A 25,375-nucleotide genomic window follows, 5' to 3' on the forward strand; every position below is an offset into this window, starting at 1 on the left:
ACAAAACAAAGGAAATGATATAGGACTTCAAAACAAGACCATAGGGAATCAACAGTGGCTGCAACTCTCAGGAGATCTTCTCTAGATGTCACAATGTGGACTGCTGTTCTCTGAACCTATGATCAGACCCTTGGCCCTAGACTTGCAAGATCAGTGAAACACCAAACACCACTAGCATCCAAATGCATTTCACTTCCATAGCTATCATCACTGCCCGTGTTTCTCCTGATAAGTCAGTTGCTTATGGGAAGCTGGGGGAAGAATTGGTACTTCTTGTTTGCCAGTGCAGGCACCAGAAGAGGCTGGAATCTGGTTGTTCCCAGTCTGGTGGCGGCCTGCACATGGCACTGGTTCTCAGGCTGGGCTTGCTTCTTAGTGTGGCCTTGTTCTCTCTCCCCAGTCTGCAAATGGTGCTGACTCATGGGCAGAGGCTTGGGTCTGGTTGTTCCCAGTCCTCAAAACCCACCTCCTTGTGAGCGCAGACAAGGCCCATCAGAGCAGGTTTCTGTGTCCCTTGTGTGATGCTCACCTTGGAGCCTTGCCTAGCACAACAGACACATGCATGTTATTTCTCTGCCCCTTTCTCTATTTCCTTTCTTTTCCTCCTTGTTGGATTTCCTGAGGAGAACCTTAATCCTGTCTTTGCTCTCTCAGCCTCTGCTCCTAGACCTGTCAGGCACTCTGGATTGCAGAAGAGCCTGCTTTAAGAAAAGTAGACAAAATAAAAGACTGCTAATGGGAGGCAGGGAGAGTGATCTTTGGCAAAAGGGGAGGCGGTCAAGAGATGGAGAGAATGGGAAGGAGGGGAGAGGATGAAAAGAAATTAAAGACATGTCATGTATATGCACCCACTCCCCACGAGTGTGATCATCATGTCTGGCAAACCTGGACTAATAAAAACTAAAAACTGAAAAAGGAATTATACTTAGGGCAACATTAAAGTAGTATGGAAGAAGATGATCATTTGTAAGATGACCCTAAAAACATGCAGAAAAGAACTGGCAGCCACACACCAATGGCGGCTGCACCACGCCATGGTCTTTGGCTGAGCTCCTGGGAGCCCAGTGACAAACGTCAACTCCACCCTTAGTTTCTTCCCACCTCCGTGGTGGACAGAGCCTCTTTTTCAATATGGAAATACTGTATGTGCAGCAGCCACATTTGAGGTTCTGTTTTTCATCTGGTAAGTGATGATGCAATGGGAAATTCCCTGGATGTGTACGGTGTTTGCTCCTAATACTGATGTGAACTTTTGAAACCTAATTGTCTCTTCAAAATGTGGCGATCTGATGCATACATGATCCATGTGGTTGTTCAGTAGTGTGCTGTCTCTTATCCAGCTTTAATGACTGTGTTTCTGTCAGTGAATCATTTAGCCAACTGACTGAATCCGGAGCAGTGAGGATCTTGAATGGTATGCGGAGTGTCTGCAAGAATAGCTCTGAGAGGACAGAGACGCATGTAGAAGATGCCATGTTCCTATTAATGAGCGGAGACATTGTAGCTTCAAATTGCCTCAACACTGCCAGGAAGCAATGGCATGTAGAGGGACCAACTAAGTGTTCACACCTATTCACACCATAGAAAGATACCATGTGTGTTTGTGCTCATGCATCTATCTTTCACAGTATACACTACAAATATATTTTATATGGAAGGCAAATTGTATCCTAACTGTAGAAATTTGTCAGTATCTATATGAGAGCAAGGATCTAACTTTTTTCCAGTGTAACTGTAATTCTTCTGGTCTCCTATAGTAACTACTTTTGGAGTGGCTGTTCTTGGTATAGCATTACTGAGGTTAAAGATTCATAATTTCCCCACTTTTCTGTAAGCATATAACTAAATCTTTCCCACAGTCATGCAAGTTATGTATTGCGGGCCTCAGTCTACAAAATGGAAACCCTGAAGCTTGCTGGTCGGGTGACATTCATCATCACATATTTGAAAATTATAACATAGACCCAGGATTCAAACCTAGTTCCATTTTAGCCAAAGTTGTTCTTTTCCTATTCCTCTACAATACTTTCTTTTAATAGAAATACAATTCCAGTGCATTGACAATGAAATGTTCTTTCAATTTCTGGGTTTTTTTTTTTTTTCACAGATTGGTAATTTCTCCTTTGGCCTGCAGCTGGATTTTCTAGAAGGATTGGAGTGTGGTTTAAATCTCATAATTGATTTCTTATGGCAAGAACTCATTGTATTTAGTATATACAAGAAGACATTTGCAATGTATCTTCAGATGAAGGGGCATTTAGTGATGTTATATTTACTTTGAAAATATCAAATGTACTTGGCTTTAAAAATGGAAAATTCAGCTCAGAGATGAGGCAAATACAGCGGCCATGGCTATGCAAGTTGGGCACAGAATCTGTGTTAAGTGGTGGACCCAGCTGCAGGCAGCTTACCTCAGTACCCACGGTGGCTTTGGGATCTGCTGTTGAAAGCTGGTGTTGCCCCTGCTGACTTCACCATGTGCTGGCTGATGGGATTGTGCTTTTAATACATTCTGTAATTTTAACTTGAGAACTTCAGAGTGTATACAAGTAAGTGGAAATTCGACTTACGGAGTACAGGAAGCCCTTTGCCTTTCTCATCATGGTCTGGGAAGTTTGTACTTGTAATCTCAGAGAAATGTTACTGGAATTCCAGTGAGTTAATTCTGATCTACCACTTGCAGTGTGACCCACAACGAAAATAAAGATGCTAACACATATTTATAACTATAGGGATCCAAAGGGGTCCTAAGTCCAGCCTAGACAGTGGTTCATCACAACAAAGGCCTCGACCCAGAGCCAAATCCAGATTTTATTAATTCATGAAGAGGGGAGTGATTTGAGGATGAGTGATGGTGAGAATGGCAGGAGATATGTGAGTCCTGTGAGCTGGGCCAGCTAGGAGAGCTAAAAGCCCCTCTACAGTATGCAGAGAGAAGGGTATGCAGAAGGACCAATCTGCATGACAGAACTGAGGTACCATTTAATGTTAGGGGGAGTATTTCAGCAAACTTTTGTGCACTGGGAAGTCAGAGCCTCTTATCTTGAGGCTTGAACCGGGTAACAGCCCTGGAGCAGTGGCCCTACATCCCATCTAGCTCAACCATAGTTTGATGCGGGCCACAGGGTGGGGAAACAGGGACTGTTGTCACCCACCTTCAAAGATTACTCTGCATCAGCACCTCAACTGGACCTGTTTACACTGCTTAGAGTCAACTGAAGGCAGAAGGAAATGGCTCAGCCAGCTGGTGCGTATCAGCACATGGAGACATAGCCAAAGCGGGGGTAACTGCTCTTTGTTCAAGCAGAGTCTTCCAGGTGTCTTTCACTGCTGAGTAGACAGGGATTTCTTTGCTCTTTTTAATTTTGTGAGTGGAGTTGGTGTTTTAAATGCAGTCCTATAAAGACTCAGCAAGTGCAGCTGTCAACACCATTTATTTCATTCTTCTTGTATTGCTTTAATGCATCACAGAAATTCTGGAGTCCGGCAGGGTAGAGAGGTGTGCGTGATATGCATAGATTGAGGGAAAGATTTGGGAAGTGAAAGGACTAGAAAATATTGGAATGACAGGTAAAACCTGGCATGTTGATGCCTACAAGCGAAACAATTACGTCCCTCTATGCCAAAGATGAAAGTAAGCAGTGTAACACCAAAGAAAAAACTTAGACCCATCAAAATATTGCTTCCCCACAATACAAGGAACTGAAGAACTTTTTATGGCAAGGGAATAAAACCACAGCTTTAATGTGACAGTCAGAAAAGGTCGATCCACTGAGGGCCACACTGCCAGGTGCAGGGGCTAAGGGCACTGTGGGGAAACTGAAGAGCTGGCTTCAAACACATGAGACCCTCTCAGGGAGCAGGGAGATGCAGCTTAGTGAGGTGTGTCCAAAGCGCATAGGAAACCAACAGGAAGGCAAACCCAGATGGACGTGAGGGAGCGTGTCCGGAGCCTTAGGAAAGGGTGCATATGGTGTTTTTTTGAATGGATGAATGACTGTGATGGAAAGAAGGCATGATTGGATGCCTTGAAATGCACAGCTTGGGAGGGAACTGCCATTTCTTTGTGAGATCTTGGATGTGGGCTTGATGAATTCTGCCAGGATATAACTTCCCGGCAGGTGGGGTTGTTTGGGGGGATATTTTAAAACTTTTACGGTTGTTACTAATTTTTTTTTTTTTGTCTTTTTCATTTTTTATCGGTACCAGGGATCGAACTCACAACTGCCTGCTTGCAAGGCAGGCGCTTATGCCGCTGAGCTAAATCCCCAGCTCCGGTTGTTACTAATTTTGAAATTTGATATAACTTGTGACTTTTGATGGGGACTTTGTGGTTTCCACTGATAATTACTGTATTTTCTCTAATGTACAATTCATACTTACCTTGGTAAAAATAATAATGTAAATAATATATATTGTGGGTAGGGGATTTAGCTCAGGTATGTAAGCACCTGCCTGGCAGGTGCAAGGTCATGAGTTCAAGCCCAGCTACAAATACACATATTTGTATAAAAATTCTTATATTATTTCATTGTCTTTTATGAACTAGATTGTAGATGAGTAGAGAAACTATGATTCTATATTTTCTCAGTGAAAAGGTCAGGATGGTTTGTTAATTATCTCAGAGTCATATGGTGATTTGAAGATTGACTTTGGTGATCTTTCTAGAAGATGATGATATTTCTCCTAGTTTTTTTTTTTTTTTGTAAAAGTCAAAATTCAAGCCTTTGAAAGCTGCACTATTGGTTCAGATTAAAGAGATGCATTCAATGTCAAAGCCATATTTTAGATTAAAAATATGTAAAACAGCTTGGAGAGAGCTGTGGTGGCCCCTAAATGGCGTCACCCTGCTATACACACACACACACACACACACACACACACACACGCGCGCACATGCATACACACACACATGCACACGCACACACACATGCACACGCACACGGACATGTGACACTGCCTGGTGACTTTTACTGACAGCTCAGGAGTGGGGTTGGAGAAGGAGGAGGAGGAGGAGTAAGAGGAGGAGGAGGTGGGTGCTATTCACATCTGCCAGGTAAAGCCTGTGGATGCCTCTGAGCCATGGAATCTGGCAACAATTGGGTGGCCACTAGAAAATGTTAACAGTGTGAAAGTGGGAAACCTTCACACTGTTTCCTCACTGGTTCTAAATGAAGACTTAGGCCCCTGTGAACAGTGGGGTGAGGTGTGTGTAACATAAAATCCCCTGGCTACTTCCTGTTACCTTCCCAGCCCCTACACGAGTGGGCACCGTGCTGCTTCACACTGGGCCTTCCTATATGGTGGCCCTTTTGTTCATTGTGAACTGTCCCTATGTGTAGAATGCTCTGATTAACTATTTATTTTTAAAAATCTATTCTTAAAGGAGTAGATATGCACACACCTTAAATTTACCAGAAGTGCTTAAATTGTGGTAAGGAGAACGGTATTGTTCTGCCCTTCTGTTTCCCTAGAGGCGACAGTGCTTGACCTTCCCGCAGTGTCCACCTGTGTGTTAATGAGCAACTCTGTGTGACAGTGTTTCCTGCTTTGCTGTCTTACAATCTTCTCTGCTGGATTCCTCTGCTCTCCTAACCCCAGTCTACTTAGCCACAAGGCTGACGCCCAAACCTTTCAAACCAGCACAAGCCTGATGGGTCCCTTCTGGTCTCCCTAGATGGTACATGTAGGATGATTACCGGCCCTGCTTAGGACAATGTTTACTAAATTATCAAGACTGACATGACTAGAACCAGGTAAACATCATCTACTGCTAAAACAGATAATAGCCTGCTTATCTTGCTTGCACAGCTTTTGTTTTTCTAGAAGTTATTAATTGACACTTTAACAAATGTATTCCTCATTAAAAAGTCATCAACACCCCAGAGAAGTCTTTGCCACCAGGCAGAGTTGATTTCTACTCCCCAAGTTATCCCTGCTGGGCCTTAGAGATCTGACCCACTGGATCACAAGCTCTCAAGGTCCTTGAGATCAGGGATCCTTCCCTTATGTTTAAACCCACAGGGTCTTGCACAAGTGCTAACCATAGCTTAGCACAGGTGGCTGTGCTGTGAGCGGAGAAGGAGCCCCCATCTCCATGCAGCAGCCTTTAGGGTCTGATGTGTGGCACTGAGGGCATTTTTCTGGTTTCTGAGGTTCTCTCACAAATCACAACCTCAAACACCCACCAGGGTCTGGAAGTTAAGAAGCAGCAGTGTAGCACACATCACCGTGTCCCTGGCGCTCAGGGTCACAGCTTGCTTCTTTTCCAGCCAGTTGTCAGGAGCAAACCTATGATGCTGGACTCTGTTTTCACAGGAGCAAAAGTTCAGGTTAAATGTGATCTGCCTAGATTGCATTTTTTAAAACTGTGCAGGCCAACAAACTAATTCTCCAGGGTAGATCTGGTCATGGTTGTAGTTTTAGGACCTGGAGACTGTCTGGGAGGTGCGGGGGGGGGGGGTGCCCAGCACCCTGTTTGTCTGGGTGCTGATTTGGAGGAGATCACCTCTCCCAGGCCTCTACCCTCACTTTGCCAGTGGACATCAGTGTGGAGTGAGCTCAGCAGAAGAACAGGGTTCAGTGAAATAGGGCTCCCTTTGTTAGAGGAAGGGGAGAAGGATGAGTTACATTTGTCATTGACAACGGTAGGAGTGCAGAGTGTGCTAAGCCAGGGGCCTTGGTTTATGAATCTTCAGTTCTGCAATAATCCTGAGATCTTACTACTCCTGATTTCTAGATATTGAGTTGAGAAATTTTACAGATTTTTCCTTCTTTCCCTTGCTTGCTTTCTTCCTTCCTTCCTTTCTTTTTTTCTTTCTTTCTTCCTTTTTCTTTCTTACCTCCCTTCTTTTCTTTCTCTCCCTCTCTCATTTCTTCCCTTTCTTTCTCACTGTTAGAGCCAGCTTTTATCTCTAGAATTAAAGCCTCTTGTTTTGCTTTATGAAGAATGCTTATGTATGGGATTCTAGAAATGAGTTAAATATGCTTTTTTATTTTCCACTAAAAATTGCTAGTGGGATTATTGAATTTGAAGAATGTTTCATTGTTTGATTGCTTTGGTCTTTGTCCAATACGTTATATGTTAGCTACCAGGATTGAAAACATGAATGATATAACATTTCTATGCTTGGGAAACCCAAAATAATTGCTTACTTCTGTTTGTTCTAAGTATGAATGGAAGGGCAAGTGTAGGGATAAAAATTGTAAGAATCAATAAACTTGATGGCCAAATTGTGATTACAAAAATTATATATGAATTACTCATTTTTCTCTTGTTGCAACAAACAAAATACACTGCTAGAAAAATTAGACAGTACAAAGAGAAAAATTTAGGGGAAAAGTCTTCTAACCAATGTGAGAAACTATTTATCCACTAAGTGATTTGTTATACTTTGTACACATCTTCAAATACACACACAGGCAGGTCACAGTAAATTATTGATTGTCTGTTTTCTTAGTGAGACATGTGTAGAGGTGCCCCTTTAATGTCCCAGCATAAGTTCTACAGCTGAGTGTCCTCTTTGTAACCCTGCCTTCTTCTGAATGGCATTATATTGCATGCACACAGATAAATCATATGTATTTAGTCAAACTCCTATTGTTAGATGTTCAGGAATTTTCCCATCTTTTTATAACCCATATGATACAGGAAATTCTGCAGTTAAACTTTCTTACAGATCCTGACTTTTTTCCGCAGGGAAACTTACTAGCAATGTAGGTACTGGATATAGGCATGTGTTCATTCTTTGAGTTGTGTTTGTTTTTAAGTTCTATGTAGTGCTAACTTACCCTTCAAAAAAACAACACAGGACCTCTCTCTCCAGTGACTCTGAGTTCCAGTTCTCACCTCCATTCCCAGTATTGGTATCACCTCTTCCTGAAAAGCTTTCCCACCCCGATAGGTGGAATACCATCTTCATAAAGACACTTCTTGAAAACTCTTGAATGGTGGCCACAGTTCTTTTCTTGTGCAAAGAAGCACAAGCCTGATTGTTGGCTGCTAGCTGCCTTAGTGTCTGTGGAGGGGCTGAGGGCTTTATTTGTGTGCTCTTGGATGCCTGTGGATACTTGGTGAACCGGAGAACCAGTTGGTTAAGAGACCATGGCCTGGGTGTGTAATTTCTAGCACAGCCAGTGAAAAATTATGTTCTTGCCAAGTGCATAGCAGTGATTTTACTGAGCACTGATCAGTCACCAGCACTGAGTTTAGGGTCTGCATGTTTAACCCACACTCAACACATTTAACTCTGACAAAACTAGGTCTTGTGCTTGGCACCAGCAAATTCTAAGCCACCTCTCTTTTCCTCCCTTCCCCTCACCCATCTTCTCTTCCTCTCTCTTATTGGCACGGCAGACGTCTATAGTATTTACTGACCAGAGCAGGCAGCTTCGCAGACTTCAGCATTCAGCTGCAGCATCACCAGCAGCAGCCTCGCTCCCTGTGTTCTTGTCCCTCGTGACCTTGAATCCATTCCCTCGTTGGATTATTTTAGAGCAAATCTCGTATTTGTTATTTTCTGAGTGACTATTAAGTATACACCTATAAGTGACTTGGGCTCTATTTTTCACTGTAAACTATAATACCATGATTAAAAATATTTATCACATTCTTTATTATCAGCTAATGCCCAGTGTGTGCCAAATTTCCTGCTGGTCCCACAAATGACTTGCCACAGTGTGTTTGTGTGGGTTCAGTGTGTTGAATCCTGAGCCACTTTAACCACAAACAGGATTCTTTCTCCTCTGGAAGACAGGAGGAGAAGTATCCATTTCTCTTGAGTCAGACTCTTCGCTGGGGGAACCTCTCTTTAAGGCTTGAATAGGTATTCACACCTCCCCCAAAGGAAGGACATCCCATAGTTAACACCCAAGAATCCTGGGCCTGTGTAGGACACAGAAGCTGCATTCCGCTGTGGGCTCACCATCCACTGTCTTTGGAAACCTAGCTGGATTTCCCACCGGCCCTCAGGTTTTAAGATGAGATGCTGTTGCTCACTGTGGCTGCGTCTCCTGCCTCAAGGTACAGAAACAGATGCAAATGATGCTGACTTGAAATCTCTGTTTCTAACACTGTCCTGAGGGCCTGGAGCATGCCTTGGGACAGTGACTTGGAAATGGAAATGACAAATATGCTATTTTTATACGTGGGTAGCAACTTCGAGAGGGTATTTCACAGTAAGCAAGAGTTCAGCACTGATGTTTGTTTCTGGTTCTTTTTGAAGGTCTATTGCTCCTTCACTGTGTGCTGGCAGATGGGAATTCAACCAGGAGCCCTGCAACTCATGACCTTCTCTGTGGAGGGCCTGCAGAAAACTGCTCAGGTAATATTTCAGCTTCATGTTCAGTGTGGAAAGCTGATGTCCCCGCCTCTGAATCTTTCAAGTATGGTATTAATAGCACTAAGTGGTTCTCTGAGCACATGCTCATGTACTAAGTACTGTGCTAAGTGCTTTGGGTGCTAACTCATTTGTTCATCCTTGCAGCCCTATAAGCGAGACATTTTTTTTTCAAAAATATTACTTCAAGGCCAAGCTCAGAAAGTTGAAGGTACTTGTCCAATACCACACAGCTGGTAAATAGTAAATCTGAGATTTTAACGCAGTCTCTGATTCTTAGCCACAATACCAGGTGTAAAGTATGTGTGCTGTAGATTCTAGCAAGAGTATCCTGAGCTGTGGTCTTAGAAAGTTGTGAATTCTGTTCAAATTTAGATTCTTCCTATCTCCCCTTCAGTTCTGTACATTAATGAAGGAAGGCAAGTGTTTTTATTTAGTGTTTTACCTTAGAGATGCTGTATTAGTGTTCTAGAGTCCTCAGAGTTTTTGGTCTAAGTCTGTGTTGGCCCTGACGGGAATCAGATGGTGTTTTGGGCTTTGTCCCAGTCCTCAATCTTGTCACTGACTGAGAAGCAGTCAGCTACTCAGTGAGGAGGTGTGGCTGTGTTGCAAAGAGACTTAAATAGGTTGGGGGCCAGGTCTGGTCCTGAGATCATAGTTTGCTGGTCCTGAACCACAGTGATCTTGTTCTGTGTATGTTGTGTGATCTGAGCTTCTGCTAGGGTTGTTTCTGATTTTCATCAAAAAAAAAAAAAAAAAAAAAAAAAAAAAAAAAGTGGAGTGGAGAAACCTCCCGTATCCCCTTGAATCCTCTCTGAACTGGGAGGATGGCGACTGGTGTGACAGGCTCCTTCCTGCCACCCCAGGGGTGCTATCCCCCAGCCAGGAACATGCTGGCCCGGAATCTCCTGCAGGGAGTCATCAGCTCCAGCCTCTTCCAGCTCTTCCTCCAAGCTCTGGGTGGGAGACAGGATGTGCAGCCCGGGGACTTCATTGGCATCTTAAGTCATCTGGGGGCCTGTCCTGTTGCTGTGGACTCCACAGCCACCTGTGGGTGATTTCTGTGGACTGGTTTCAAATATCTTCTGATGGTGTTTTTCAGGAAATGATTCTGTGATCGATAATGGACAGTATTCAAAACTCTTCCTCATCATCCTCGTAAATATGTTATCTAATTTTCCTTTTATCATAGTAATAACATTTAACATTAAATCTCCTTTTAAAAGCTAATTTTAAACAAATTTTAAGCTTTGTTGTCAGTAGAATGCTACGCAGCAGATCTTTGGAATTTACCCATTCACATAATTGAATAGCAAATCCCATTCTTTCTTCTCCAAGCTCGTGGCAATCAGCAATCTACTCCATGCTTCTGTGAATTCTGCAGTTTTAGAGGCCTTGTGTGAGTGGAATCATTCAAGGTCTGTACTTCTGTGGCTGGTTCTTTTCACTTAATGTCCTCAAATTGTTCATTCCAGTTGTCAATGTAGTGGAAGGTTTTCTGATTTTAAGTGGGCATTATTTCACTGTATGTGTATCCCATATTTCCTGTCCATTCATCTATCAATGGACACTGGGTTCTATAAACCTCTGAGTCTTGTGAATATTACTGCAGTGAACAGTGGTAGTGCAAACATCCCTCTGTGCTCCTGATTCTCTTTGTTTTTGATTAATACCCAGTAGTAGGGTGTTTGGGTCACAGGAGTATGGTAGCTGTGTTTTAAATTTTGTTGGGAAAGAAGAACTGAAAACATCATATCACAGTGATATATGTGCACCCATGTCTATAGTAGCACAAATTTGTAGTAGCCAGATCTTGGAAACAACCTAAGTGTCCATCAACTGAGGACTGGATAAAAAAGATGTGGTATTTTTATACAGTGGAGTACTACACAGCTGTAAAGAAGGATCACATTGAGATATTTATAAATAAATGGACACAGCTTGAGACCATACTCATAAGCAAAGTAAATCAAACTTACATATATAAATACTGAATAGTTTCCCTCATGTAAGAAATGGTAAGAATTCATTAAAGTATGTGGTAATCATGATTCCCCATTATATTGCTTTGAAGCCGTATGTTTTCACTCATTAGTTGGAATGGTTTTATTCTGAGTTGTTTGATTTTATTGTCTGTGATGGTATGAACAGCTATTTTGAAGAAAAGACATTAAAATAGCTAGTGCTGATTTAATATCATCTTGTTTTGAAGTCCCACCAAGCTTTTGTTCTTCTGTCTCCATCAGTTTTATCATGTATCTTATTAGATTTTATTATGTGTGATAGTATAAACAAATTTTTTATGGAAATGAGATAATATAGTAGCCATTGTTTGCTTTCTGTTAGTTGGTTCTGAATACCCTGTAATACTTTCATTCTCTTGAATGGTTTTACACTGTCTTGTTATGTTTGATACTGTAGTTTGATACTGATAGTGTATGAATATATACTCAAATATTTCAAGGAAAGAGACATTATGGTAGTATGTCAAGTTGTCTTGTGGTGAAACACTATGTTGCTTAAATTGTTCTGTTCTGACCTGTTTTGTTATGTCCTCTTTTATTTTAATCTTTTTTTTTTAAATAGAAAAAATTTGTTGGGAAATTTCCATAGCAGCTGTCCTGTTTTACATTGCCACCATTGGTTTATAATTGTTCTGATTTCTCCAGTATTTCTCTCCCTCTCTCCATCTCTCTCTCTCTCTCTCTCTCTCTCTCTCTCTCTCTCTCTCTCTCTCCAGCCCTAACAGGAAGGAAGGAGGTGATATCTAATGTAGGTCTTGATTTTTTTTTCCCTGATTATAAATGCTATTGAGCATCTTTTCTTATCCACGTTGGCCTTTGTAAGTATATTGCATAAAGTTAGCTGCTTGTTTGAGGTCTTTTCATTGCAAAGTAAGTGTTTGTCACTATAAACAATTCCCTTATTACTCTTTTTGGTACACATCATATTTGATATGTTTTTGTTTCAAGACACTTTCTAATTTCCTTTTTAATTTTCATTATGGTCAATTGGTTGTTGTACTTCATCACCTTCCTGTGACTGGGACTAAATACCCCACACCAGAAACTTAAGTTCACAATTTCAGAGAGTTTAGTAATGGTTGGCTGGCTCCAAGGCAAAAACAGCATGGTAGAAAGACACGGCAGAGGAAAACTACTCAACCCATGAAAGCCAGGAAGGAGAGAGGAGAGAGGGAGAAGAGAGGAGAAAGGAGAGGAAGGAGGAAGAAGGAGAGAGAGGGGAGGAGGGAAGGAAGCAGGGAGAGAGAGAGACAGAGACAGGAAGACACAGAGAGACAGAGGCAGAGAACATGAATACACTCTTATCTTTGCCCCCTCTTCAAAGTCCTCAGCTATTAACCACACAGTCAACCATGAACTCATCTATGGTTTGATCCACCAATGAATATAGTACTTCCATGATGCCTCCACCTTTTAAATGTCCCTCCTCTGAACATGACACTTTTAGGTATAAACCACAATAGTTGTTCAAGATTATAGTATTTGCTTTCTACTTATTTCTGACTTGCAGCTTTCCTTCTTCTGTTACTGATTTTGGTTTCATTTCATGTGATCAGAAAAGATACTTCGTATGATTTCTTCAAAAAATTTTTAATACTTTTTTGGTGCCATGGCAAGTGATCTATCCTGAGAAATGCTGTGTGTGTGAGAGAAAATATGGATTCTGCTGCCATCAGGTAGTGAGTTCTGTTTGTGCCCTTTAGGTCTGTGTGGCCTGTATTGCTGTGGGAGGCCATGGTTACCTTATGGGTGTTCTGTCTGGGTGTTCTCTCCATTACCAGACATGGGATGTTTAAGGTTCCTGATATGAAAGAGTTGCTGTCACAGGAGAGCTTTTTGCATGGCCCTCCCCTGGCTCACTCATATCTTCCAACGAGAACTCTAGAATGTGCTTGTCTTCAGCCTAGGAGGAACTGGCCAGCATAGTTAGGTCTTGTCTCATCTCCACAGTGCTTTAGACTGGCAAGTGTCACTGGCCCATGGGCAGCTGGTTTCCAAGGTCCTTACCTGAGGTATCATGGAAGACACCAAGTAAGACTCTGCCTCTGTGTGCAGCTCCTGGGTCTTGACAGACTCATTCACCAGCAATGTAAGGTAATGTTCATTGTTGCGTGTCTGTAAGGAGTGGGTTTTTTTTCTGTAGTTTTTGCACAACTTGTCACGTGAGTGCCCTGTCCACTGGGCACGTGTTTGTGTAAGTGGGTGATGACTGGTGTAGTTGGTGAATGCTATTTCTCCTTTAAATTTCATCAGTGTTTGCTTTGTATATTTAAGTGTTTTGAGGTTGAGTGCATATATATTCATTATTGTTATATCATCTTGATGAATTTCAAACTTTATCTTTTACATGTCCAAATTTGTTATTGGACTCTGGTGACAGATACTGAATCATAGCTTAATTTATTTCTTACACACATGGCTGACCCTGATCTCTTGTTTGCCATCTGAATGGAATCTTATCTATCCTTCATCTTTAGTCTGTGTATGTCCTTACATTTAAAGTGACTCCTTTATGCAAGATATAAAGTTGAATCTTGTTCTTTATATCCATTCACGCACTCTAAGGTTGAAGAGCTTAACCCATTTACATTTAAAGTAATTATTGATAGGGAATTGATTAGTGATGGAATTAATGATACTGTTATTTTGTTTTTCTCCGTGTGTCTTTCTTGTAGCTCTTTTATCTTTCTTTTTCTTTTTTATTGTTTTCCTTTGGGTTTTGTGTGTTTTTTGTACTTACATGCTTTAAATGTGTTCTCTCCTTTATGTGTTTTTATATAAAGTATTTGGTTTGTGATCACTGTAGGGCTTATGTAAAATATAACTAAATAGAATAAAGCTGGTCGCTTCTGTCACATATGAAAACTCTACCTTTTACCTTTCCCCACTCCAAAGTTTGTGACTAAGGTTACAATGCATGTTAATGTCATAATGTATATATATTAATGGATTTTATATTCTTTATACTTTTGCCTTTCAACTTTTATGGTAGAATTAAGTTAGAAACACTAATGTAGTAGTATAATATGATTTCTCTATATATTTACATTTGCTAAAAATTTATACTTTCTTATGATGTGAATGACATGGTTAGCATTATTTAATTTTGACTTGAAGAACTCCTTTTAATATGTCTTATAAAGTGGGTTTGGCAATGAAAAAAATCTCTTTGATTTTGCTTGTGAAAGTCTATCTTTCCTTCATTGTTGATAACCAGTTTTGCTGGGTAGAGTATTCCTTATTGACAGATTATTTCTTCCAACAATTTGAGTATATTATCCTACACCTCTGTGGCTTGAGTAACTACGATTTAGATTTTATGATAGCAAAAGTTCTTTTCCATGAAAAGTCTTCCTGTTCTCAAAATTTTCTCTTCATTTTAGCTGTTTTTGACAACTTGACTCCAAATTATTTTGATGTAGTTTCCTTGCATTCATCTTGTTTGTAATCTTTTTGACCTCCTTGGTCTAAAAAATATGTTTATTTCCCTAGGTTTGCAAAGTTTTTGGCCATCATTCTTTGAATGCACTCTCCAGCTCCTTCTCGGTCTCATTTCCCTCTTACTTTTATGGAGCGTCTACTAGCCTGCTCCATGGTGCCCCATGCATCCCTTAAACCTCTTCCCTCTTTTTCATTGTTGTTTCTTTGCTTCTCTGATGGTGTATTTTCCAGTGACCTGTCTTCCACTGATCTCTTTTATGCTTGATACAGTTTGCTGTGAGATCTCCAGTGAATCTTTTGGTCCAGCTCCAGGATGTGCCTTTACTCTTTAGAGATAGTTGATATTTCTTTGTAGAAATTTTTACTTGTTTATTGTTCCACTGATGTTGTGGGCATTTTTACGAGTTATTTTGAGTCCTCTGTGTATTTCTCCAGTCCATTAGAGCTGGCCATTTGGATGTTTGGAATACTTTCACTGTTGCTTCATTTTCCTTGAGTCACTGGGTTTGTACCTGCACAGGAGAGAAAACGGCAGCTTCTCCCAGTTTTCATAGCTTGGCCTCTAGGACAGCAGGCCCTCATCATTTAGCCCAGGCAGAGACTTGGGGCACTGCAAGCCACCATGAAAACCCAGCGCATTGCTCTGGTCTCAGTGGTCCCAAGCCTTGCGAGTGCACCACTGTGCGGCAGACTGAAGTCAGGCTCTAGATCAGTGTGACTATGTTCCTCCCAGGGCGACTCTGGGACTTGGGGATCTGGCAAATCAGGGTATGCGGGTGTGGTAGAGGGGTGAGTATGAAAGCTTCTGCCAGTCCCCACCATGGCCTGTTCTCACTACTCTCCGGGTTGCCACAAGAAGCAGGGTCCTGCCTGTGCTCCAAGACAGCAGAGACAAAAGTAAGTGTTCTTGCAGTCCCTATCCACATCTGGGCACTGACCGTGAAGTCCTGCTCTTTCCCTCTCTAGGAGAATCTGGGGGTGGATATCCTTCCTCTGTTTGCTCTGGACTGAGCCAGAGGGACAGGCTATGAAATCCAACCTGTCACTGCTGTCTCCAATCTCATAACCCCAAGTAGGTAGAGGGCCAGCTTCTGCCAGTGTCCCTAACTTAAAGACAGAAGCCAGTTTTCTGGGTAGCCCCAGAAATGTTGAGGTGTTGGATGTGTAGTCTGGCTCTTTCCTCCAAGGCACTGTAGGTGGAGATTCCATGAGACAGTGTCCCTAGCTTTTCTATTGGCTTTGGATGTAATTCGGTTTGTCCAGAGTACAAGGCCCCCCCACTAGTTCCTGGATTTCTCACAAAGGGAATTTGCCTGATTTTGGAGATGACTCATTGTGTTTACAAGGGGAAACAAAGTTAAAGGCTTTCTATTCTGCCTTTTGCTGATGTCACCCTGTTTTCTACTTCTTTTGTGGATGTTTTTTGTATTTCTCCTCTGTACCATTTAACTAAAAAGGGGCTAAGCAAACCCCTGGACAAAAAATACCCTGGCCCTTCACCCAGCTCTTTGCTTATCTCAGGCATCTTTCTGCTTCCAGAACCAAAATTTCTTCCTTTAAAGAGTACGCACATCTGGGAAGGATATCTCATTGTCATCCCCAAGGAAAACTCAATGACACTTTGTTCTTTCGTGGTCTTAGTTGCAGACATGGCCACTCACTGCATAAAAGTCCCCTTCTCAGTGTGAAGGTACAAGACATAATCTATAACTTTAATCTTTAAAATTAAAACACTCATTTTGGTATTATCTGTGTAGTCCAGGGTGTTTACACAAATCTCTAGTTCTCCTTTATGGGACCAGCAAAGAATTAATGTTATTCGCCACCCTATCCTCCTAGTAGAATCCATTCCTTTCTCTGGATTTTGCCCAAGGAATTTTCCTCAGTTGTAATTTCTTTTCCAGGCATGATCTGGAAACAATCTCCAAATCAGTATTTTTTGGTGTGTTTTCTGCCTTCTTCCTGTAGTTTCTGTGAAGAGCCAAATTCATTAATCCTGGATTGTTTTTCTCTCATTGTCATTTTTGTTTCTACTAATCTTCACCCATGTAGGAACTTAGGCTGGAATTGCAAGAGCTTATGCATACCTGAGTACCATTCTTAGTACAGTTAAAAACCAACTAGAATAGTGATTTGGTGGAGGGTCAGAGATTTTTAAAACAACACAATAATAATTGGATATCAGAAAAACTATTTTGGATTTTTCTACATGTAATATAGAATGCTTACTTGGAAATGGGTTTCAATATACAGTAATTTATTTACTATTTGAGAAATATTACCTTGAGATGGAAAACAAGCTTCAACATGACCTTTTGTGTACAAAACTGAGGCATCAAATGAGAAGCCAGAAATTTAGAGCAAAAATACTTATCTCTTAAATTGATGCTTTTCTCTGTAAACTGTTCTTTAAAACTCATAAAAAATCAAAACAACAGCAGGAAAACAAACGAACAAAAAAACTCAAAAAAAGGATTCCTTAGGTGACAATTAATCAATTGATTCAATTTTTAAAATGCTGATAAGGAACAGGGCTTCCAATTTTTTTGTGGCATACGGTGTAGTATATTTATATTCTCTTTGAACCTGCATGTTAGCAAGATAAATGACCACTCTGTGTTCTGTAAAGTGCTCACAGTAGCAATCCATGGATCCCATGAAACAGACCGGAGCTAGGACTTTCAGTTCGAAAATTACATGGGCTTATTCTTGCACAGCAACTCCATTACAGTTGACTTTTTAAAATACATTATTTCCCTTATCTTTCCTTTTTCTCCTTCCCTTCTTTCTTCTTTTAGTCTTTCCTCCCTCCCTTTCTTTCTCGTTTTATTAAATTTTTATACTCCGAGGTATATATAAAATCATCAATGAAAATAATAGCCATTTTAATCAAAATAATAAGTCCATCTGTATCAGACTTCTGCTGCATGTTGAGTACTGATCTATATTTTTTTACATATATTTTCACTTATTCCTAGGGGATGCCTTTCTTATACCCTTCTTCAGATGAAGAAATTGAGACACAGTGAGGCTGAGTGATGTGTATACACTCATACATTGAGCAGAATAGCTACACATTTGGGCAGATCATCCTTAGAAGGTTCAGAGATGATAATCTGAGTATGGCTAATGTGTATATTTTAAGAACAGCTGATATTTTGATCACCATGCTAAATGCTTAGAATCATGTGAGAAGACCAAAATGCAGAACATGCAAAAGGAAGTCAAAGAGAAAGTTGCCTGGTGGTCAGTTCTCACTGCACAGTGGACTCATGAGAGAGGAACCAGTACGGAGAAGCAGTATATCTCCTCTGGTGGCCCTGGGAATTGAGCTGGCCAATTCGGCTTCAGATATGAGTTCAGAGCCTGTAAAGTGGGGAGGTGACTCAGATAGTCTTTTTTTTAAACTTTCCAGAAGAGTTTGTTTAATTTATTAATTGAAATTACATCATAGTTAAAGAGAAGGTAGAATTATAGAAAATATTTGTAGTCTCTTGAAGGTCTTTTTAAAAAAATTTTATTTAAAAGGAAAAAGAGGAAAAAACAAAACAAAGCGGTGTAAGGGTACAAGTAATACAGAACTATAAAAAAAAAAAAAACCCAGTAAGAAATCACCAGTTAATAGATTACACATTGTCATCTTAGAGATAGTTGCTCAAATCACAGTATCAAAGCATACAAAGTGGACATTCAACCAGTGAGACTGCAAACAGTTGTGTTCAATGATCCAACCAAAAACATTAATATGGTCAGCTATTTAACACCCCTAAACACACTTGCAGTTGTATCCTTTAGAGCACTTTTTTTTCCCTCTCTTTTTTTTTTACAACAAAATTTACACATTTTGGGTTTTATTATTCCTTAGTTCTTATTACTTTTTTTTTTTTTTGGAAGAGAATAAAGTCAAATATGGCAAAACACTGCTGTCAGTCAAAACGAAGGATAGACATAGCACATGATGTAAAAACAGAGTACCAGGTTGTCAACAATAGTGACTCAGATGGTCTTTACACGCCTTTTGTGTGTCTGAATCACTCTGTGGTTTCGCTTTCTAGCAGTCCTGGCTCTAAGCATTGCTTTTAAGTAATCTTTTTCCAGCTTGCATTCTTTCACCCCACTAGCGTCCATCAGCCTCTACCATGCAGCAGGCGCTCTCCCAGGGGTCAAGAATAATCAGTGAGCACCATGGGTGGGGACAAGGTGTTGGCATTCGGGGCCTTGCCGAGGATGACAAGGCCTCCAGCTTTTACCTCACTCTTTTTAGCAGCATCCTCCTGGTGTTAGGGTGCAGCCTGGGAGGTGTGGAGGGCACAGGCCGAAGTAGGGAGATCGGTTAAAGGAGTTTCCAGGGAGAGCGCACCTCTAGCCTAGGAGTATGCAGATCTTAGGCCGGAGGAGACGAGACAAGATGGTTACTGTGTATATTCTGAGTACAGTGAATAGTCTTTGCTGATGAACTAGACGCTCAGTAAGACAGATGATGCCAAAGCATTCCACCTAAATAGCAGCAAGAATGGATTTTATTTACTGAGATAAGACCATATTGGAGAAGTGAGACCAAAAATTCTGTTTCTGAACTGTTTAACTTGCAAAACCATTGTTGATATTGAAGTGGAGATACTAGCTGGACAGGGCAGGGAGATATCTGGGATGGAAAGTAAACTTGGGAATTGTTGTCATGAATATGTATGTAAAAACAGCAGATCTGGAGAAATTCCCTGGGGGAGGAGTATGGAAAGGCTACCAGACAAGCCTGAGGGCATCGCCCCAGCTCAGAGGTGAGGAAGAACCACAGAGGAGAAAGAGCAGAGGGGCATCAGACACACTAGAATCCCATGAGTTCCAAGAGGCAGGAAGTAACACGGGCCTCTTGTTACCCAGTGGTCTTCTTTTGCACGTGCAAAAACACACTTCCATAGATGTGTCCTTCAGCATTCCAGAAACACCTAGCTGAACCAACATTTTAAGAGAAGGAGATTATTTTGGTCCTTATTTTTAGAGGCCTTGCTCTGTGGGTGGGTGGGCCCAGAGAAGGTGGACACCATGGTGGAACTTGTAGAAGAGGAAGCTGATCCCCTTGTGGGGGTAGATGGGAAGCAAAGACCAGAGAGACTGGCAGCCCAGAGCCCCTTGGGTGGCACATCCCTGATGACCCTCTCCCCCCCAGAGCTCCACCCACCTCTGAACAGGGCTGTAGGCTGAGGACCGAGCCCTCCACACACAGGCCTTCAAGGTCACCTCCCCGAACCACACGGCACTGGCTCCTTTGTGTCCTTTAGAGGAGAATGGAAAAGGGCAACTCTGAGTGAAGCCTATGCCTGTGGTTGGCACAATACCCTGGCCAAGAAATAACTCCTCGCACTGTGTCTGTGCTCCCCAGCACTTTCTGCAGACTGGACCCGGTACTGAGGACAACTGGAGACTCAGTCTCCCTTTCTTCTTTGCAGCAGGAAATGTCATTCAGTGTAAGAAGGTATGCATCTGCAATTAGAACGCACCTCCAAATTTTACCTCTCCTCTAAGGCACCAGGGATTCCCATTTCCTTGACTCGAGGAGACAGGTGATGGGGTGAGAAGTTAATTTAAACAGTGGAAACTTTCTTTCTCGCCTTTTGGCTTATGAAGTAAGGAGGGAACCCATACAAGGAAGAGCATCAGACCCTATGGCTCTCTTTTCTGTGTGTTTCCATCTCCTCTTTAGTCAGGTATGTGTGAGGGGAAATGGAGCCGGTAGTAATCCATTTTCCCTCCTTTGGTCCTTTTTAACTTGTAGTTCAAAGTGTGGCCTCTCGCTTTAGGTCTGTCACACACTTTCACTGTCACCTAACTGGGGGGCTAGAGACGCTGTGAGGTCACAACAATGCAATGACTGTGAGGGAAAGCAGTGTCGTAATACCTGTAGTGTCGATTGTCCTTAACTGACTTGAGAATACAGGCTCTGAATCACTGGCATTTACAGAATTATTAAAGAAAATTACAATGAGCATTGCTGAAATAATGAGTGACAGATTTTGAAAAAGACACCTAATATCTCCATTCTGAAGATCTTAGTTTCAAAGACATGACAGAACTCCCTGAGTATCTGAATCCCGAACAGAAATCAAAGCAGTCACACTGCTTCATTTAGGCATCCAACAGATCAAGGACGTCTCTACCCTGCACTAGGTGATCTACTGAATCGCTGCCCCCCCCCCCCAGCAGACGGAGGCAGCTGCAGCCTCTGACCTGATTGCCCATGGGATCTGGGAGGGTGACCCCTCCTCCTCTGACCATATAATCTAACACATGTCCTTGCTTGTGGTCCTTCCTGTAAGGATTTCTTATTTACTTGACTTTTAGAATCTTTGGCATGTAGTTCCCCATACCGAGACCAAGAGCTGTCCCCTATCCAGCTCGTCCCCGTGGGGGACTGTGCATGCCTGCTCAGTGGGAAGATTGCATTTTCTAGTGAAATTTTATGGTACCTTGTGGCTCCCAGGAATGCTCTGGTTGGAAAAGTGGGAGGGGTAAAAAGTATACCTCAGGATCAGGGATTTTCCTAATTGCTACACATTCTAAGAGTTTCAAAAACATGTCACTTTTCAAAAGGGAAACACATGGAGCTGGGGTGTGGGGCAACAATCATTCTTCTGTCTGAGTTAACTTTCTTCCTACTGATCCACATCCCTAGCAGGGAAGGCTAGATCTTGCCTTCCACCATTGATGTTGTGATAGACAGATAATATTCCACATCAGAGCTGTTCAGTTTGCAGAAACTGTATCATGTTAGGTACTAGATGGGAAGCAAGGGAAATTCCAGGTGTAGTCCATGAGGGAGAAGGCAGATAAGCTTCTTATTTCCAGGAAGGAGGGAGTAGAGACTCCATCAGTATTTCTGTTTTGTTCTGTTTACATGGTGGTATGTACGATTTATTTTGCTTTCAGAGCTGAAAGTTCCATAGAGATCACTGGACATTTTCTGCCTGGTGGCATGGAAAATTTTAAAATCTAAATATTGCTGGGCATGCTTTGGAGCCTGCTTGCTTGGCAGAGGCAGGAGCTCTGAGTGATCAGAATAGACCTGGCAGCCGTTTCACTGGCATGAGTTTGTGTGGGGTGGATGATCGAGTTTCTGAAGCCAGCAGCTGCTGGTTAGTTTGCCTTTTAGAATTAAACTTGGTGTGGTGTTTATGCAATGTGTGAGAGTGCCTTTAAAGAGGCACAGAAACTGCGGGAATTAGCACTGTTTAGAATACAAAGCCAAATGCCTTGTATCTAAAGGAAAGTATGCTACCCCAAGCAGGAAAGACCCCGGAGTGAGCACCCTGGAGCTGCCTTGGAGTCTCGAGGCCCCTGAATTTATTTCTTTGCCCTCAGTGTCCAGGCTAGCATTCCCCTTGTCTGCATGGCTCAGATTTCCCTGATTTTCTCCAGGGTCCCTGCTTCTTCTTACTGGTTCCAGTCTGCACTGTTCTGGCTGATGAATGGAGAGGATGCTTTCCAGTTCAGAGTCTTCTGCAGTGCTATTTCATTCCACCTTTGAGAACCAGCTTGAGCTCTCTCATCAAGCTTTTGCTCAGCCTGCTGGCACTGGAGGTGTCCCATTGCATTCTTCCCAGGTCCTCAGCTCCCCTCTCCCCTTCCCTGCTGTTGAGTTGCTCCTGCCCCACAGCTGCTGCAGAAGCCCTGCAGAGCCCTGACATGGAGCCCCTGCTCTAGACCTTTTCCCTAAGTATCTGCTTGCTCACTGTATCCTGAAGTCTACATCTTCTAGGATGTCCTCTGACTAAGGAAGCACCTCTCATACTTACACAAGATTTCTCTTAAGATTGCCAGGGTGTGCCATGTTCTAAACTCATGTGCTGGGAACTCTACTGTCCTAGGAACTCTGGTAGGAATTTCCCTAGGTAATTTATGTGCATACCTCCACAGCTCTTTAGAGTAGGTGTTGTCATCTTCACTTTATACATGAGCAAACTGAGACTTTAATTAGCTTCCTAAGTTTAATTAGCTTGACTCAAACACCAAGTGAAGGGCCCAAAAAATAAACATCAATTTCCTTCCTCTGAGTCTGGGGTTCTTTCCATCGATTCCAAGGTACCCCACCTGTTTACACGGTGACTGTGGTGGTCTTTGTGGGTTGATTACTCATTATGATTTTTGATTTATTCTACTACACAAGTTAAGATCAATAGGTAGGGTGTTCAATGTATTCTTGTGCCTCTTACCAGTCTCTGGGAATAGAAAACCCTACACAGTGGAAGCTGAGCGATCAGGTTATTTATTAAAGAACCCAGATCTTCACCCCTGACACACAGATGCAGTTATTTCTGAACACTAGCACCCAAGATCTGGCACGCACCAGCTCTTAGCCAGAGCAGGGAGCCAGTCAACACCAAGACCCGTCGGCCAGCTCCTCTGCAGCAGTCTGCCGCCCAATGTGTCCCTGGGTTCTACATCAATACAGTCAACTGGCTACGGGTCAGAAACACCCCAGCAGAATCCCTCCTGCACCTGCACATGCACAACATCCGCTGTCGTTCCTTAGCAACACAGCGTATCAACTACTTGCACACATTTCCATCACCCCAGGTCCCAAGTTATTTAGCAATTAGTGTGTAAGAGCACACGTGTCGGTTCTGCACAAAAACTACCCATCAGAGCATCCTTGGATTCTGGCATCTGGAGGGGTTCTGGGACTCCTGGATCCTGAGGATGATTGCACTGAGTCCTGACCTCTCCTATGTGTAGTGTAAAGATCATTCAGTGGCCCCTGGTCTTCTCCCTTCTGTGGTCTTGTGCAATTATATGCCCCTGGGACATTTAGAGGCCATGGGCATCATGGAAGAATTGTTTAGTGTTACCGCAATAAAATGCGCTGTGCCCACATCAGTGTGGATGCCCTCTGAAGTGAACGCTGTGTGGTTTTTCTGAGTGCTATATGGTGGTCCCCCAAGCTGCTGCTGATGTCATAGGTGTGGGCAATTTAACCTGGGCTGCAGCTGGCTTTTTAGTTGTTGTCTCTGGTGCAGGCACATGTCAGTTGTCAATCAACAAACAAAACTGCTAATGACTATTTCTGTGCTGTCAGCAATCATTATTAACTCTCTTCTATGTGAGTTGCGGGGCAATGGTTACACATCACTGTGCTTAGTTAGGACATGGAGAACTCAAGGGTCTAAAAGGTAGACAAGAGAGTCAGTCCAGAGCGTCTGTGGGCCAGGTGATGAGCTGAACTTGACTTCTGGTCTTGTAGGTTGAGCTTAGGTAATAGACACTGGCTCGGCCACTGATCCCAAGAGTGCCAGAGTGATGTGGTTGGTAACAGGGGCCCACAGCACGGCTGCCCCTCCCAGCTGTGTAACCTTGGGAGGTGGCCTCCTCTCTGCACGGTGCTTTGCTGTCTACAAGCTGGAGGTTTTGGCGGTGCTCACCTCACAAGGCTGGGTGATCAGTGGGCAGGCCAGTGTGCAAGCCGCAGGTGGAGCCTTTGGGGACTCAGATCCTTCCCTGCATGTGCTCATTCATTAGAAATCAGCAGCAGCAACACCACCAGCAGCCAGCAGACTCCTTCATCTAGCATGGCTCAAATAGTACTTATCCAAAGATAGCCCTCTTGTCTGTGAACCCCAAACCCTGTGGGTTAAATGACACACGTCCGAGATGTGGGCTGCACCCAGATCTTACCTATACCTGAACCATTCCTGCCCCAATCCCATTACCCAGTCTGCAGAGCTGTTCTGTGGCCATAAGTCCGGCTTTTATCCCAGTGCAAGGAGAAGGTGAGATGCGAGGTTCAAGTGTGGTCTACAGAAAAGCTACGGGAACTACAGGGTTCTGTCCCAAGTGTGTGTGCGAAGTGTGTTGACAGACCCAACTCCCTTTTGTCTTTCAGCCACCACCACCCAGCCGAAGCGGAAAGGCCACTTCTCCCGCTGCCCCAAGCAGTACAAGCACTACTGCATCAAGGGCAGATGCCGCTTCGTGGTGGCCGAGCAGACGCCCTCCTGTGTGTAAGTGAGCCTGCCAGCCAGCGAGGGGTGGTGCCTTCCAGGCTGGGCTTCGGAAAGCCTGAGCTCACCGTGCCATCTGCGCACACTGTTCCGCCTGGCCCTGCCCTCAGCCTGTTGTCCATGCCCTGGTCCAAGCTGCTTATGGAGAGGCTGACGCACCCTTCCCCGAAACACGAGAGTGGGAGCTGGATTCATGTCCAGGCTGGGCTGTCCTCGCTGTCTTGGCAAGAGAAGCTGATTCTGTCCAGGGTTAGGATGCTTGTTGGCTCTAGCGATCCCCTGGGTGGTTCCCATGGAAACACATTCTTCTGGCTGGCTTAGGAGGTGCGTGGTTAATGTAAACATGGAGGAGCTCCTGCCAAAGTAAAAGCGCCCCCTGCAGGTGTCAGCCAAGTACAGAGAGCCAGGCTTGTGTGTGAGCAGAGCCCAACAGAGAGAGACCAGGAGAAAGTTTCCCTTTGGAATCCATTTAGCATTCATTTTCTGATAAAAAGATGCCTCTAATGTCTGCTGGGCTTCCTCAGAGGAACAAAGTGATTCCTCTAGGGACTTCGTAGAATCCAAAATTCACAGAATGGTT

General features: G+C 42.9%; 1 protein-coding gene across 3 annotated transcripts in view; it reads left to right on the forward strand.

Moving 5' to 3' along the window:
* Btc (betacellulin) overlaps window positions 1–25,375 on the forward strand; it is a 51,582-nt gene that overhangs the window by 13,014 nt on the left and 13,193 nt on the right. For all 3 annotated transcript variants that reach the window (XM_013143686.3, XM_013143684.3, XM_013143683.3), the window contains exons 2-3: window positions 9,225–9,323; window positions 24,678–24,795. In XM_013143686.3, coding sequence (XP_012999140.1) covers window positions 9,225–9,323; window positions 24,678–24,795 — 217 coding nt within the window. The remainder of the gene's footprint in view (window positions 1–9,224; window positions 9,324–24,677; window positions 24,796–25,375) is intronic.

Source organism: Cavia porcellus, unplaced genomic scaffold, assembly GCF_034190915.1.
Source record: "Cavia porcellus strain 051 isolate PalLab524CR breed Dunkin Hartley unplaced genomic scaffold, mCavPor4.1 scaffold_2, whole genome shotgun sequence".
NCBI lineage: Eukaryota > Metazoa > Chordata > Mammalia > Rodentia > Caviidae > Cavia > Cavia porcellus.